This window comes from Corythoichthys intestinalis, chromosome 15 (genome assembly GCF_030265065.1).
Source record: "Corythoichthys intestinalis isolate RoL2023-P3 chromosome 15, ASM3026506v1, whole genome shotgun sequence".
Classification (NCBI taxonomy): Eukaryota; Metazoa; Chordata; class Actinopteri; order Syngnathiformes; family Syngnathidae; genus Corythoichthys; species Corythoichthys intestinalis.
Genome location: NC_080409.1, coordinates 28,087,684 through 28,104,157, shown reverse-complemented (window position 1 = coordinate 28,104,157; position 16,474 = coordinate 28,087,684). Strand labels below are relative to the sequence as shown.

At 43.3% G+C, this 16,474-nt stretch overlaps 1 protein-coding gene across 3 annotated transcripts in view; it reads left to right on the top strand.

The window, feature by feature from the left end:
- sptbn5 (spectrin, beta, non-erythrocytic 5) overlaps positions 1-16,474 on the top strand; it is a 41,366-nt gene that overhangs the window by 12,234 nt on the left and 12,658 nt on the right. For all 3 annotated transcript variants that reach the window (XM_057859601.1, XM_057859602.1, XM_057859600.1), the window contains 36 exons: positions 213-399; positions 776-885; positions 945-1,035; positions 1,122-1,238; positions 1,507-1,664; positions 1,741-1,873; positions 1,970-2,115; positions 2,177-2,291; positions 2,431-2,541; positions 2,861-3,040; positions 4,032-4,235; positions 4,412-4,561; positions 4,955-5,059; positions 5,125-5,313; positions 5,402-5,557; positions 5,628-5,819; positions 6,019-6,114; positions 6,194-6,315; positions 7,152-7,266; positions 11,292-11,405; positions 11,481-11,602; positions 11,672-11,834; positions 11,924-12,112; positions 12,371-12,448; positions 12,524-12,696; positions 12,772-12,862; positions 13,247-13,393; positions 13,472-13,609; positions 13,734-13,901; positions 14,135-14,223; positions 14,294-14,480; positions 14,650-14,718; positions 14,782-14,925; positions 15,080-15,276; positions 15,371-15,575; positions 15,652-15,831. In XM_057859601.1, the coding sequence (XP_057715584.1) occupies positions 213-399; positions 776-885; positions 945-1,035; positions 1,122-1,238; positions 1,507-1,664; positions 1,741-1,873; positions 1,970-2,115; positions 2,177-2,291; positions 2,431-2,541; positions 2,861-3,040; positions 4,032-4,235; positions 4,412-4,561; positions 4,955-5,059; positions 5,125-5,313; positions 5,402-5,557; positions 5,628-5,819; positions 6,019-6,114; positions 6,194-6,315; positions 7,152-7,266; positions 11,292-11,405; positions 11,481-11,602; positions 11,672-11,834; positions 11,924-12,112; positions 12,371-12,448; positions 12,524-12,696; positions 12,772-12,862; positions 13,247-13,393; positions 13,472-13,609; positions 13,734-13,901; positions 14,135-14,223; positions 14,294-14,480; positions 14,650-14,718; positions 14,782-14,925; positions 15,080-15,276; positions 15,371-15,575; positions 15,652-15,831 (5,131 nt within the window). The remainder of the gene's footprint in view (positions 1-212; positions 400-775; positions 886-944; positions 1,036-1,121; positions 1,239-1,506; positions 1,665-1,740; positions 1,874-1,969; positions 2,116-2,176; positions 2,292-2,430; positions 2,542-2,860; positions 3,041-4,031; positions 4,236-4,411; positions 4,562-4,954; positions 5,060-5,124; positions 5,314-5,401; positions 5,558-5,627; positions 5,820-6,018; positions 6,115-6,193; positions 6,316-7,151; positions 7,267-11,291; positions 11,406-11,480; positions 11,603-11,671; positions 11,835-11,923; positions 12,113-12,370; positions 12,449-12,523; positions 12,697-12,771; positions 12,863-13,246; positions 13,394-13,471; positions 13,610-13,733; positions 13,902-14,134; positions 14,224-14,293; positions 14,481-14,649; positions 14,719-14,781; positions 14,926-15,079; positions 15,277-15,370; positions 15,576-15,651; positions 15,832-16,474) is intronic.

Genomic DNA, 16,474 nt, shown 5'->3' with positions numbered 1-16,474 from the left:
GATGTAGGCCACACTTGTATACCTAATGTAAATATTGTGCCCTACATGGCCCAAAATGTGATATCCACATATGTGGATGCCAGGTCTTCCTAAAGGTTTTTTTGTTTTAAATTACCAAAAATAGTCACTTTCCCTCTAAAGAGTTAGTCAAATAAAACACACGTAAATTAATGCACTCCAACTTCTAAAGTTACATTATTTTTATGTCATAGGTTCATATCCCTTCAGAAGCCACTGGATATTCGCCGGGAGCAACTCGAGGCATTGGTGCAGCTCTATGAGTTTTACTATGATGTGGATCTAGAGCTAAGCTGGATCTTGGAACACAGGCCTTCATCGGTATCAACAGCACATAACTGGTCATTGGTGGGAGCCACCAGCCTCATGCAGAAGCACAAGGTAGCGATTACTTTACTTTTCATTAATTGTTTTTCATATGTTGAAAATGTTACTTAAAAAACAAAGAGGGAAAAAAATAGTAAAGCAAAAAAGGAAAAAAGTATGCTTTTGTTTCAAACAAAGAAATCGTATTTGTTCATTTTAAATAAAAAAAAAAGGTAAATCTGAATCTGTGGTTTCTGTAGTCCTTGGTATTTCAACGAGAGCTACAGAAATTTTATTTATTGCCACAAGTTTATGCACATGATTTGCTTTTTGGGCCATGCAAAACTATGTAACGGGCAAGATCTGGCCTTGTGTTTGACACCTCTGAACTGGTAGGTGACGAGAGAAGTAGAGGAAATTAATTTTTGTGTGGAATTCTCTGTTTATGTAGGAGCTTCAGGCAGAGGTAAATGCCCATTCTCAGCACCTCAAAAACATCCTGAAGAAAGGGCAACACCTGGCCAAGTCCAGCCAATCAAACGCAGAAGAAGTTCTTCAAAGGTAAGTCATATCCGTGGAAAGGTCAATGCTGTATGCTCCTTCTCCTTTTCCTACTCCAGGTGCAGACATCTGAGTGATGAGTGGGGGAAACTTGATGCAGAGTGCAGCCAGCGAGGAGCTCATTTGAGCCAGGCCATCACGAAAGCACAGGTGACAAGGAAGAGAAGGTTGAAGTTGAGCTGATGTTCAGATGCTTGTTCCGAATCTGAGGGTCTCTGGTCTCTGTTGTGACACAGTTGATGCTGGACTGTTCCGAGCTGGAGGTCCGGCTAACAGAAACTTTGGACCTTCTTAACGTTGATGAGCTGGGCAAGGATTATATTGCCACACAGTCTCTACTCAGCAAGCAGCAGGTTATTACATTAGCCTAGACTAGAAGGGGACTTTTTTAGCATGCGAGCAGCACTAGACAGACTTGGAAAGTACTGAGACGGTCTTGAGGAAGACTTCAAGAGTGCACTAAAATAGAGGTGACTGATGGAGACACTTCTAGAGAATGACAAGAGGTAGACTTAAGGGAAATAGAAGAAGACTGAAGTAGGAATAGAGAAGAATTTGAGATTCAGTACCACACACCCACACTTGTGTCCTTTCATGTGTAAACTTTTCTTTCCATTGCAGGTTCTTCAGGCCCAGCTGGAGGTTCTGCAAGTGGAGGTGGATCAGATTGAGGACCAGGTTGAGCAGGCGCTCCTCAACTGGGACCTGCAGGAGCTACACATACCTGTGGGACATCTGCAGGGACTGAAGCATCAGCTGCTTCAAAAAGCGGCTCATAGGTGAGCCCTTGTAGTTGATAAGACACATGATGTGATGTCAACAACACTTCTGGCCAATCATTTTCTCCTGTGCCAGGGTTCAAAGATTAAAGGAAGCTCTAGACCTGCACGAGTTCACACAAGAGGTCAATGAGATGGACGAGTGGTTGCAGCAGCAGCAGAAGATGGCACAGTCCCAGGATCTTGGTGCAGACTACCAACATGTTGAGGTGCAGCAGTCTTAGTTTTGTTGCCACGTAGGAGGAAGGCCATCAATACAGCATGTTTTGGTTCATGGTGATGGTGACAGTCTTCTGATATTTCAGTTGCTCCTCAGGAAGTTTAATGCATTCCTGAAGCAACTTGAGTTGGCTGAGGAGCGGCTGGACTCATGTGGCAATCTGGGGACCCGACTCATCGACAGCAAACACCCACAGAACATCATCATTAGGGAAAAGCTACAGAACCTCCGGTATGCTGGTTGCCCTTGTATATTTGCGGTTTGATATTCATGATTTCACATATTTTTGCAGTGAATGCTGGGAGGACCTTATAGATGTGGCCAGGGAGCGTCAGAAGCAGCTGCTCAAGGCGGAGCGATGTCACCGACTTCATCTGGACCTGAGTGACGCTCTGACACTCATTCAGGTATGAGTACATGTGGATCTGGCCAGGGATATTTGAATTCGCTTCACAACAAGCATAGTCATGAAGTGTTTAAACTTGGTTAAGTCTTACAAATGGAAAATCCAACCTTGTATTGGCGTTTTTGTGTGTGTTTGTGTAGGAGCGTCAGAAGAGTATCCCGGACAACGTGGCCAAGGACTGGCGAGGAGCGATGTCACAGCTCAGGAGGCACCAGGCTCTCCTGCAGGAGCTTGCTGCCGCTGAACAGCAGGTTGGCAGTCAAACCAGTTTTTACCCCATGACATTGGCTAGTGCTCAGCAGGTCTGTCTCATAGTTTTTGTATTCTGGGTTCAAATCTTTGTTTAATCTTTCCAATGTTTAGTGTAAATTTTATTACCATACTTTGTGGGTATTTCCCTCCACATTACAAAAATATGTTATCATGTTAGCTTCTTTCACCAAGACAGTGTGAATGCTATGTGTTTGTTCATCCATTCCGAGACCTTTATTGACGATCGGTTTGTTAGATCCTAACCAACATTAACTTGACACTGACAGGAATAAGCTGCAAACATTGCTTTGCTTTCAGCTTCAAGAGCAGTTGGATGTGGTGGATGCGATCTTGGACCACTGCTCACCTACATTGAAACGCCGTCTGCAGAAAGTGCAACAAGAAGTGGTGGAGAGGTGGGAGGAGCTCCGGATCCACGCCGAAGGAAGGGAGCTGGTGCTAACGCTAGCGTGCCAGCAGTATTTGTTCTTTAACACGGTGGGTCAGTGAGAACAATGAATGAATAATAATGGATAATGACTGTTAAGGGTTCCAAACTTATGAAAATTCTTTATAGTGAGACAGTGTGCGTGTGTGGGGGGTGGACATATATGTACACTGTTTCCTTCAGGGTTTTTTTTTTTGTTTCGGCAGAGGGGGCAGAAATAAATTTAACAGTCACCATTATCAGTGATACCGGACCATCCTTATTGAATCTTTCCTGAATTTTCAATAAACGCATCTGAAAAATGTAGATTGGTCAAAAAGTAGGCGAGGCGGGGCAATGTGTTTCCCTGCATATTCTTGTAGTGTTCCAGTGGCGATTTCTAAGACTGCAAGGAAAGCTCAGGTTCCCCTAAAGTGTAAAAAGTAAATAAGTGATCAGATGTATACCGTTGTGTGTACATGTCATTGACAAAATATCCGCTACAACGCGCTCAGCTTTTGTTCAGAATCAGCTTCTTATAACTGGATACGATGCAGCTTTCTTTTCATTCATTTGCGTACCTTTACGGTGCTTTAAACAGTGCGGACTGGGCTGAGTCTCCAGAGTTGAGACCTAATTTTTACATTACAGTTATACATTATGACAACGGTCGAGTTATATTTTTTGGGGTTCTGAGAAATGTAAGACTTGGCATAGGGTGTAAAAATGACCTTAAATGCATGAGTAATACACTCAGTGCGTAAGAGTCGAGAACCCTGGTTTGAATGAAACAAAATTGACAGTGACAGTGACAATCACAATAAATAAGACCTAGTATCTTGTATCAGTACTAAAAGCAAAATTATGTCAGCAACTTGGAAAGCGAAACAGTTTTATAATATAAACAGTTATTCTCAAATTTAGCAAAACGGTTAGCAAGTTGTTACATGTGATACCGTGACAAATAAGGGAATTTCCTGCAGTAATCCAATCGAGTTAATATTTGTTGTATAAGAGTTTAGGTTTCCAATCCAAAGGCTAACCATGGTGACCGCCCACCAGGTCCAGGACTATCTGCTGTGGTGTGGTCAGCTGACAGGTGCCATGGCAGCCGAGGAGCGCATCAGCAATGTAGCAACAGCTGACCTCCAGTTATCGCTGCACCAGCAGCTATGGGCTGAGCTGGAGGCCCGTCAGGAAGTGTACCAGCAGGCTGTTGACATGGGAGAGCAGCTACAACTGCAGGACACCAGGAACCGGAACCAGGTGAGGGCATATGTTTAATACACAGTATGTAACAGAATACATATGCAGTCATGGAATCCCAATCTTAAAGTCCCCACCATTTTAGAGTTTAGCTGTATGTGCATATCTGTGGATAAGGACATCTGTCAAGTTGCCATGTTTGTTTGCGTTGTTAATGTAGTGTTGTCTTCTGGCAGGTGCTGCAGAAACTGGACATCCTGCAAGCCGAGCGAGAGAAGGTTCAGGACCAGTGGTGTCGCAAGCAAAGCTGGTTAGAGAAGATGCGCCTGGAGCAGCTCTTCTACAGAGATGTCAGCAGCATGGACAAGACGTGCAGCTCGCATGAGGTATAGAGAACCTAATTTATAAACCACTCAAAACAATGAGATGTAAAAGTCAAGCATATAATTTGCTTGAAGTCTGATTAAAATGGAAGGTCATTAGGCAGTTGTGGTTAAAAGTACACTTTCGAGAAAGCGGCACACAACATTATAATCTATAGTAGTCCAACAAGAACGTTATTGACATTGTACTACATTTTAAAATTTTCAATATTTGAAGAGAATTGACTAGTTCCAAAGGAAGGTTCAGGTCTCTGAAGAATTCCCTTGTGCCAAGACAAAGTAGGATTCTCATCCAAAGAGAATGTAGTATTCTCAAGTGATATTTCTGAATGGCCTCAATCCAAGTTGTGATTGACCATGTGCACGTTTTTTTTTTCCTGTGCTTCAACTACCCAGGTGATGTTGAAGAACAGCACTCTGGGAGAGACGATGGACGAGACAGAAGCTCTCATCAAACATCACGAATCCTTTGAGAAACTGATGTCATCTCAGGAGGAAAAGGTTTACACCCACAGGACATTCACCAAATTAGATGACAAACTTTGAACTTACTGTTGTGGGTGCAGGTGTCGTGCCTTAAGGACTTGGCCGCACGCCTCAACAAGACACTCAGCAGAGAGAAGAGTGGGCAGACCCAAAACCGGCTTAAAGTATTCCTTCAGCGACGTGAAAGAATCAAAGAGCTGTCCATCAAGCGGAGGGAGGAGCTACAGTTGTCTTGGCTAATGTGTGCCTTCAACAGAGATGTCGCAGAGGTACAGGGACCCCAAATTGGTGTGGGTGTCAAACTGCAATGCAGCCCACTAGATAACATATGTTCCCCTCCTTTTTTTTGTCCTCCAGGCAGAGGAGTGGGTGAGTGAGCGGATGGTCAAACTTTCTGAGGACGCAAAAGCTGACCTCAGCAACCTGCAGACCAAAATGAAGCTGCTTCAAAAGCATCAGGTGTTTGAGGCAGAGATTCTGGCACATGACCAGATTATCAGCGATGTGCGTCAGGTCAGACCTGCTCTGTGACGACAAACAAGGTCAGCCTGTAGAGCGTCTTTAAAGGTAATTGTTACTCCAGGCGGCCGAGAAACTGGTGGTCCTCCGTCACCCGAGCTCGACCGAAGTGAGAAGGATTGCCAAGGCACTGGAGCGCCATTGGGACCAGCTCAAATTAGCAGTGGCCACGAGAGGGAATATTCTGGAGGACAGCAGAGACTTCCTGGAGTTCTTGCAGAAGGTGGAGGAGGTGGAGGCCTGGATCCGACAGAAGGTGGGAGATGAACGGCAGGGAAGGGGCTGTTTATTACGCTGTTGTTTTTACGGTAGTGTGGGTTGTGAAATATATGGAATAATAAAACAAAATTATTCTTATTGCATTAAGGGTACATGTGGTATCTCATATTGATTTGTAACTAGTTATATCATAACCCAAAGATTTTTCCAAACCCTCATTTAATCTGTGTTATAAGGAAGTCAAGGTCAATATGGGAGACATGGGGAAGGATTATGAACACTGTTTGGAGCTTCTAAAGAAACTTGGCGAGTTCCATGGAAAAGGACGCGTGGTGAGGATATTCATCCAGTTCCAGGAAAATAAATATCCCATTAATTTGGATGGTGGTGAAGATAAGTGATCCTGTATAGGGGGTTACTATTGATGATGCTCATATCACAGCCATGGACCGACTGGCAGCTCGGCTGGAAAAGCGGCAGAATGTAGACGAAATGCAGACCATCAGACGGAGGAGACAGCAGCTCAATGACAGGTACAATTGTAACTTGACTTACGAGTTCCACAACTAAAAATTGTATTTGTTTAGTTTTTGTGCCACGAGTCCGAATAAGAGGTACAATCGAGCTTCAATTAAACTGGTCTATAGAACTTGGAAAATATTGCTTGAGATTTTTTTTTTTTTAATGGTTAAATCGTACTTGCTGTTGTGACATGGATTGGAAAATAAATGATATTAGTGCTGGTTGGCTAAAATATTCCAGATATTTAAATTTTGATTACAAAGATAAATTGGTGTCATTATAATGTCACCACCATTATTATAATGTCATGTTTACAAGGTACTACATTTGACATGGGTATGATATAACGGTGTATGCCACCCCTTATGAAATGTGTCCGCATTATAATGCATTTTGCCCACTTCCAAAACACCAGGATTTTTGCAATACAGTACATTGAAAATGCCATATTATGTCAAAGCTATTGTCAACACAATTATATTCTGAGATGGTAGCCAAGTTTTTTTTAGGTGGATATGTTCACGCAGAAATAACCATTCCATTTCAAATAATACCCATTTTCGCCTAAACTGCTTGGATTATAAAATTTCGGCCAAATACTGTATCTCAAAAACTATAGCCAATTGACACTTTTGACCTCATTTTCCTTTTTAATGACCCAAATTTAGTGAAGTCTCACTACTTTCATCCAGGAAGCATTTTGCTTGTAGACCAGTGTTATACAGTTGCTTGAGTCAGTCGATCCAAGTTTTCCTGTTGTTGTATTGCAAAGGTCAGTAGCTCGAAGAGCAAGTGGTGAATGTGGCCAGTCACTCAATAGCCGAACTTTTACCTAACCCACTTTTAGGTGGAGTAAATTCCATGTGGACCTGAATGACTACAAGAAGAAACTGGAGGGGGCCTTGGTGGTCCACGCGCTCATCAGAGAACTGGAGAATGTCCGCGACCGAGCCAGTGAGAAGGTCAGCTGGTATTTTTTTTTATCTTGTCATCTTCATTACATACTAAATTACAGTAGAGTTGTCCATTATTTGGGGAAAAAGGCCCCAGAGTGAAGGCCCAGGATTGTGGTCATGCTCCAACAGAAGCTTCTGTATGCAAAAAGGTACTAGTCACAACAAAGTACTCGTGCTCCAAGTAAATGCTCTAGTCGCAAGATGGTTGGTGTCACAGCAAAGGTTCTAATCACCAAGGAGAAGGTTATCGTCATACAAATATGTACTTACCCAGGAGAGGTCTAGTTGAATGGTCCAGTTAAAAATGAATTTTCTACAATCAAAAATATGTTCTGGTCCAGGGGAAAGGCTATTAATATATATAACTATTATTATATATTATAACTATATATTATAACTATTCCACAAAGGGCCGCAATGGGTGCGGGTTTTCGTTGCCACCCATCAAGAGGACACTTTTTCACCAATCTGGTGTCTTACAAGTGCAATTACAGTGGTACCTCTACATACGATCGCTTCGACACACGAACTTTTCGACATCCGACGTAAAATTTCACACGCCATTTGTTTCTACATCCGACGACATGCTCGAAATATGACGACAATGGCAGCACCGCAGACGAATGCACGACGGATTTTCTTGTGTGACAAATCAACACAGGTTTCAGAAAAGGTTGGTACAGGTGGTGAAACAAGGAAAAAGTTGACGCTTACCTTCTAAATGAAGATGCAAATGACAGAAAAATATGAGCGTGGGGTGAAATGGCTCAACAATACATCTCCACGGTCCTCCTCCGACTATCGTTCGCCAGTCTTTATAAGTTAAGCTGACAATTCTTATTGTGGTAACATCTCCAGAGAAATCGCCAGCTTCGCCACATTTTCATCATTTCTTTCACAACTTATTCAACACAAAACGCCTGCTGTCTGCCGCAATTGACGATGTTCTCAAGAAAGCATTGAAAGCGAAAGTAAGCTCTCACCCGCTCCCCTCCCTCTTTGTCACGTCAGCCCCGCGGTGCCTTCAGGTACAGAAAAAAACGTCCGCCTTATTAGAACCCGTTTCGGTACACTATTACAGGAATTCTTATTATTATTATATTATTAATCCGATTTTTATTTATTATTTATTTGTTTTGCTATATGTAATTGCCATTTGTAATAGTACCAGCAGTATTTTTTAAGGATTTAGTGCAGGTTTTTGGGCTGTGGAACGAATTAATGGAATTATAATGTATTCCTATGGGAAAATCCTGCTCGACATACGACCATTTCGACTTACAAACAAGGTCCTGGAACGGATTAACTTCGTATGTAGAGGTACCACTGTAGTTGATTGCAGTCAGGTGCTTCTTGTTTCCCCGGGCCCATATTCGGTTGAACTGCCTGAGCTGGATCAGTTGTGACAAAGGGCCCAAGTACACCAGATGCATGATCGTTGCGGTTCCGGTCCGGTTCAGTGTTGACTGCGTGCCACGCAGTACGTCAAAAACAGGCAAATCATACCGGCTGCGCACGGCTGCGGTCTGCCAACTCCGTCCCCTCGTGAACTCTCGCGTGATCGCGCGCGATAATGTGGCATTTAAAACAACGACTAACACACGGAGTCTGTACTCATCCGAGAAGCAGAGAGAGAGCACATTTTTTGCCTTGTATATTGATATTGTTACGTTTGCTAAGCGGAAGTTTGGCCGCGAAAACAACACACGAGCCTCAACGCCTTTTTCCTCTTTTTCTTTATTAACTTCCCGCCACCTCACTAATGCAAAAACAACTACAGTGGTACCTCTACATACGAAGTTAATCCGTTCCAGGACCTTGTTTGTAAGTCGAAATGGTCGTATGTCGAGCAGGATTTTCCCATAGGAATACATTACAATTCCATTAATTCGTTCCACAGCCCAAAAACCTTCACTAAATCCTTAAAAAATACTGCTGGTACTATTAAAAATGGCAATTACACATAGCAAAACAAATAAATTATAAATCAAAATCGGAATAATAATAATAATAATAATAATAATAATTCCTGTATTAATGTAACGAATCGGGTTCTAATGTGGCGGACGTTTTTTGCTGACCCTGAACGCACCGCGGTGCTGACGTGCCAGAGGCAGACCGGTGAGCTTGAGTTTCACTTTCACTTTGAATGTTTTCTTAACACCGTCAATTGCGGCAGACAGAAGGTGTTTTTGTTTTGAATAAGTTGTGAAATAAATGATAAAAACGTGGCGAAGTTGGCGATTTCTCTGGAGATGTTACCACAATAAGAATTGTCAGCTTAACTTATAAAGACTGGCGAACGATGGTCGGAGGAGGACCGTGGAGATGTATTGTTGAGCCATTTCACGGATGCCCACCCTACGCTCATATTTTTCTGTCATTTGCATCTTCATTTAGAAGGTAAGCGTCAACTTTTTCCTTGTTTCACCACCTGTACCAACCTTTTCTGAAACCAGTGTTGATTTGTCACACAAGAAAATCCGCCGTGCATTCGTCTGCGGTGCTGCCATTGTCGTCGTATTTCGAGCATGTCGTCGGATGTAGGAACAAATGGCGAGTCAAATTTTACGTCGGATGTTGAAAAGTTCGTGTGTCGAAGCGATCGTATGTAGAGGTACCACTGTATATACACTGACGCTATCTAGTCCACCAATCGGAGCGACGCGCTGGTGCACCAGCACACCAATGACAGCCCCGCGTTGGTGCATAAATTAACCCACCGATGACAGCCCCGGCGACGCTAAAATATTTTCGTTGTGTCTGTCTCTTAATTCCAGATTGACTGCATCATGTTGAGATCAGGGCTCCATGTGTGGGTGTGTGGGGGGTAGAGGGGCGTGGGCCTATTATGCCCTTGGTTGTGTCGGTGGGTTTATATCTTTGTGCACATTTAGAATTTATGGCACATAACATCTGATAGAGCTTTTATAAACAACTGTTAAATAATCTGTAATATTTATGAAATGGATAGCGAATTATATACTACATGAACTAAAAAACAGCATACTTGGAATTGGTGTCTCAACACTGCAGATTCCTGTGACCAGCGCAAACTGTTGGTTTTTCAATGAAAAGTCAAGTAAAATGTAGGAAAGAAAGAGAAACGTCTTGAATAGACCGCCAGGTCGAAACTTGTGGGTGTCTCTTTATTCTCTTTCGTACTTTTCCCCCTCGACTCTGTATACAAACCGACATTGTGTGAGTGCCGGGCACGAGAATTTCTGCAGTGGAACCACTTACAGACATGCTGCTGCTTTTTTTTTTTCTCGCTCACAGTTGTCAGCATGTCGTGTGTTTGATATCATTGCCAGAAAAACACCTTGCAGCTTTGCTTTTAATGCTGTCCTTATAATAACGATATGCTACATCGTATATCACTTTGTGACTTTCCACCTCCATGATGAAACGTTCTTCGTCCATGTTCGCTGGTGTTTAAACCGTGAATAAGCAAGTTACGTCCAGGCCCAGCTCCGCCCATTTTGTCGGATGTGTGTCCGGCAAAAATAGAAAATAGCCTATACCATCCGGTGGGCATGCGGCACGCCGGAGGTGGTTCGCAGTCAATCCGGAGCACTGACGCGGCCGGTACACGTTGAACAATAGGATATAATGGGAACGGATTGGCTCCGGCGCTATTGTTTACCGGAGTCGGACCGGAACCGCAACGATCATGCATCTGGTGTACTTGGGCCCAAAGACCAGGACCCACTCAGCCTTTGAGGAGCGGTTTGCCCATCCCTGTTCTAGTCCAGTCGTAAAATAATGGTCTAGGTACAATTAAAATGATCTTCTCTACTGTTATTTTATCAGAAGACAAGATTCTCATTACAGGACAAGTTTCAGGTCACCACTGAAAGTAGGCCTACTAGTCTTATTAAATGTGTAGTTCCGGTTGAAGGTACTAATTCTGAGATACAGCTCACTTGCCAAGAGAATGTTCTGATATATTTTTGTCTCGATTGAAGTTTCCTAGGTTTCTGGGGTTGTAGCCCCATCTTCATCTCTTTTTCATGTCATCATGTCTGCAGATGCTGCCTCTGTTAGATCATGACTGTGGAGTGGACGTGGAGAGCGTGGAGAACTTGATCAGACGTCACAAGGAGACTGAGAGAGAGAGTAGGGTGATCCAGGAGAGGTCCAAGGTGTGCTTAATATTGTGCTGAGATTGTAAATCTAACAGGAAATGAGAATAAGACATGAACATTTCCTCTATGTAGGTTCTGGAGAATGATGTTTGCCAGCAGCTAAAGTTACGGTCAGTGATGAGTGAAAAGCTGCAAGAAAAGCAGAAAGAACTTCATAAAACCCTGGAGGTGCTAGACAAGGAGATCAAGCACAGGTGAAACCGTAGCTCTGTTGTGGTTCTATTCTACTTCCTGTTTGGTCGCTTATTGGATGTGTTTATTAGGAAGGATAAGCTTCAGGAGGCTCATCAGCTGCAACAATTTAAAGCAAACCAGCGCCTTTTAATGGATTGGATAGTCAAACAAAGCAATGGGCTAGCCGAGAAAGAGTTTCCTCGAACTCGAGCTGAAGCCAACCGTCTCCTTGTGGAGCATCAGGACTGTAAGGTAATGAAAGTCCAGCTTCTGGACCACATAGGATTGAACAAAGTTGTTCTTATTTATTTATTTATGTAATTCCCGAATGGCTCTTCCAGAAAGAGATGGATACCCGGGCTGAGCGCTTCACTTCTGTCCAAGACTATGGGCTCAGTTTGATCCGGTCCCACCACAGTTGTCAGGCAGAAATTCAAAAGGCTCTGGAACAGTTGGACAACGCCAAAGATGGAATGGATCGAGCCTGGCAGAACCACAGTACAAGGCTGGAGCAGGAGTGCACCAAGCTGGTCAGTTTTCAGGGCCTACTTTACTAAAGACACCTGCACAACGTTTCCTCTTTGTCAGTACACAACAGCCATGGAATAAGACCATCTACAGTTGCAGTTTTTTAGTTGTGATGAGATGTCAGGGTTTTGAAGGTAACTCTCAAGGGTTGCGAGAATCAATTGCTGAGCTATCTAGTTCTTCATCAGTTGGTATACACCTGGCCCAATAAGAAGCAGATCTTTCAGCATTCTGGCCTGACTGGTTCTTGCTCACTACAGGTTTTCCTGGCCTACGTGGAGCAGTGTGATACTTGGATCAGTAACAAGGAAGCTGTCCTGGTCCATCAGGATCTTGGGGTAATAACGCATGTCAACTGCAACTTTTGCAGTTGGCCTAGAAGGTGAAGCTAAAACGTTCTAGTTTGTCTGCAGAACTCAGTGGCCGAGGTGGAGATCCTGCAGAGGAAGCAGCTCCAGTTTGAAGAAGCTATAGATGCTCAGCTAGACCAAGTGGCTCAAGTGGAGCAATTGGCCCATGATATGATCCAGGAGAACCACTTTGACTCAGACAACATTAGAACAAAAAGCAAAGCACTGGTTGCTAGGTGATGAATATGAACTGGTTGGCCTCAGGTGGTCAGTGTGTTACCCCCTCTCCTCACATATACGTCTGCCTATAGGTGGAATCAACTCCAGAAGCAGACCAGGTCTCGTCATGAAGCTCTGGAAAGATCCTTGCAACTAAAGAAGTTTTTGTCCAATAGCTACCAGGTACATACTGAGCTTTAACAGATCCTACTGGTTCTAGTAGACTCTTCAGAACTGGCTACATTATAGTAACTCAAATAGATTGGACTCAAATTAACTTCACTAGGCTAATGTAATCTGGTGGACCTAAATAGAATGTGATAGAATGTTGTAGATTCAATTGTACTTGACTGGTCTTTATAGACCTCTATGATATTCTACAGAACTTGAGAAGACTTTAGTGGACTCTACTAGACTTGATCAGACACTAGTAGACTTTACAGGGCTCTTGATCTGAATCGTGATTTGACAAGAATGGATTTATAAGACTGTCCTCCATTCCAGAGTATTCATCAGATCATATTGGTCTTTATTGCCACTTTGTCTGTGTTTTTGTGTGTATTTTAGTTGTGCGCATGGCTGAGTGAACGCAATGCTTTGGCGTCTGATGACATATGGAGAGAACCAAGCAACCTTCAGGCCAAAGTGTTGAAACATCAAAGTTTCCAGGCGGAAATCCTGGCTAACCGTTACCGCATAGACGCTATCACAGTGGTCTGCGCATTAAATGTTACTAGCATCTTTGAGGAGTGCCTTTGCCAAAGTGACAAGAAGTGTGTTATCCTCCTTCAGGAAGCAGAAAAACTGCTGCCTGATAGTGGCACTGTTGAGGCCAAGGTGAGAACTCAACTAAATGAGGCAACCGAGGCCTGGGCAAATTTGGTGAGTAACTGTGAGAAGAAGAGGAACCGACTACAGGAGGCCTACCAGGTACTGAATACTGCCACATGCATAAACAACAAAGTTGCGAATGAATTTTCAGACATTTACAGCCAAACACACTTATAGACCAAAAGGTGAGTGAGAATCTAGCGATCCTGTGCTTGCTTTTCAGGCGCTGCAGCTCCAGCGCTCCCTGGATGACCTAGATGAGGTGGTGGACTCAGTGGAGAGGGACGTGTCCAACAATGTATGCGGAACTGATCTGCCATCAATCAACAGGCTCCTAAAGACACAGCAGGACCTTGAAGACCACGTGGACAGTATCTGTCCGAGACTGCAGGTGTTTTCTTTTGTGTTAATTCAGTTCCTAAAGCCAATTTGGCTGGGCACATTTAATTTGTTTGAAAAAATGAATACTAAAAAAAGACGTAAAAGTCTTTTTAAATTTGGATTTTAAATCAAATTTACATTTATAATCATTTGCACTATACTACATTTATTTATTTATTTTAGCTAATATGTGTGGGTAAGACTTGGGAGTGGAATTTGATGCAACATTTATTTTTGACACAGACTCTGGTGGAGACAATGGAAAACCTTCAGTTGCAGGGAAACTTTCGGGCTGAAGAGCTTCAGAAACGAGTGGCCAACACAGTCCACAGGTTGGACACATAACTTGATTCATTCCTGTGCATGTACAGACTTGTTGAATAATATGTGTTGTTTTTGTAGGTACAACAGCCTGCCAGAACAACTTCATAGTCGCCGAGAGGGACTGGAGGCTTGGCAGCTCCTGTTCCATTTCAGCCGGGACCAGGACGAGGAGCTGGACTGGCTCAGGCAGCGAATGACCACAGTCACCTCTTCCGAATGTGGAAGCTCGCTACCTGACAGCCAGAAGCTGCTTCACAAGCACCAGGTCTCTAAGTCTGAAGTGTTTACCTTCAGGTTTCAAGCAAATCAACAGTTAGTATTGCAAAAGCCAGTCAACTGCATTTCTCAGTAGGGATCAAGCAAATCAAGAGAAGTCTTTCTTTGGGTTAAGTAATTTATTATTCAAGTCATACAAATCTTCCAAACAAATCCAGGTGCTGCTGCAGGAGATTTCCAGTCGCGAACCATTGGTTCAAGCTGTTCTGGAGGCGGGGCATAGCTTGGTAAGGGAGTCAAGCTTCAAAATAATTGTTGAACGCAAAGTTTCACCTTTTGCTTGCTAACAGGTCAGAGGTCGCCACTTTGCATCACGTGACATCCTGGAGCGTGTGAACCAGCTCAAGCATCTCTATGGGGACGTAAAGATGGAGGCGGAGACAAAAAGCAAACTCCTTCAGGAGGCGATCAGAATCCACATCTTTCTGGCTGAGGTCAGGAACATTTTTAGTAGTGCCACATGTGCTAAATATTAACTTAGTATTGTATTCTCATATTATGTCACCATTAAGATGTGATACAAAAAAAAAACAACATTACATCATGATTATGAAAACCTAAAGTGTTAAATTGAAATGTATCTTGCAGGTGCGCGAGCTGCAGCTATGGCTGGAGGAGCAGCAGGGGGCATTTGAGAATATTGAGATCATTTCCAGCGAGGAGGCGACGGAGGCTTTGTTGAGACGTTTGGATGTCATGGACCTGAAGATAAAAAACCGGAAGACCATTTTGGACCAGCTGTATGACAGAGGACAAACTCTACAGCGGCTGCAGCATCCCCACAGGTGTCAAACGTTTCAAATATCTATACCTTAATATCTTAATGTCGTATGTTCTTATTTTCATGTGGAATTTGTGTTGGTTTTGTTATCCTTTCAGCCAAATGGTCAGCGAGTGTCTTTTGATCGTGTCGGATCTCTTTGAGACAATCAAGCATCTTAGTGTGTCGCGTCGGTCTGTCCTGGAGGAGAACTTGCATGTGTTTATGTTCCAACGTGAAGCCAAAGAACTCCAAACATGGCTGGAGTCCAGGAAAGCAGCAGTGGACTTGCAGGACTACGGTCAAGACCTGGAAGACATAGAGGTTGAAGACCATCAGATATACAATGGAAAGACATTGGTGTTAAGGTCAGATTTGAGCCTTTTCTCATCGTGATCAGGTTCTTCAGAAGAAGTTGGATGTTGTGCTGTCAGAGGTCTCTGGTGTGGGTGAAAGTCGGCTGGCCTCGATACGGAAACTCAGTGGAGGCCTGAAGCAGGACAGTCGGACCCACAGAGGGGACCAAGAGCTCAGTCGACTCTGGCACGACTTGGATGACGCTATCAGAACCAGACAACAGGTACAAACTTAACCCATGTCAGAAGAGAGCATCAGTTAACCTAACGCCCAGACCAAGACCGAATCCTTTACTTAATGCACAGCTCAAAGTGATCATCCTTATTTATTTTTTTGTCCTTTTTTAGTTTAGTCATCCCACCATACTTATGAACATCTCTACAAATGTTATTTTCAGGTTATTACACGTTTAAATGGGAAAATATTGCCTCTTGTTAAGAAAAAAATTTCAGGTTACGAGAGGCAAAAATACTAAACAATACTGTAAAAGATACAGATGTACTTTCTGCTTTAAAATGTTGCACTATAAGATCCTGCTGCCCTATTGGTCATAATATATCCCATCATACTTAGTAATGGAATTCCACTCTACTATTGTTAATGACATTTCAATTTGGGTGTCGCAGTATGATGATGTGCACAAATGCGACGGTGTTATTGTTAATATCGTGGGCCGACGTCTGAGCCAAATGAGCACAAGGCTCCTCGTGTCCTTGTCTCACGAATTTTTTTAAGCCCACAGACGGTTCATTACATTAGTAGCACATTAGAGCAGGGATCCCCAACAACCGGGCCGTGGACCGGTACCGGTCCGTGGCGTATTTGGTACCGGACCGCGCAGAAATAATAAATAATTTATTAACGAC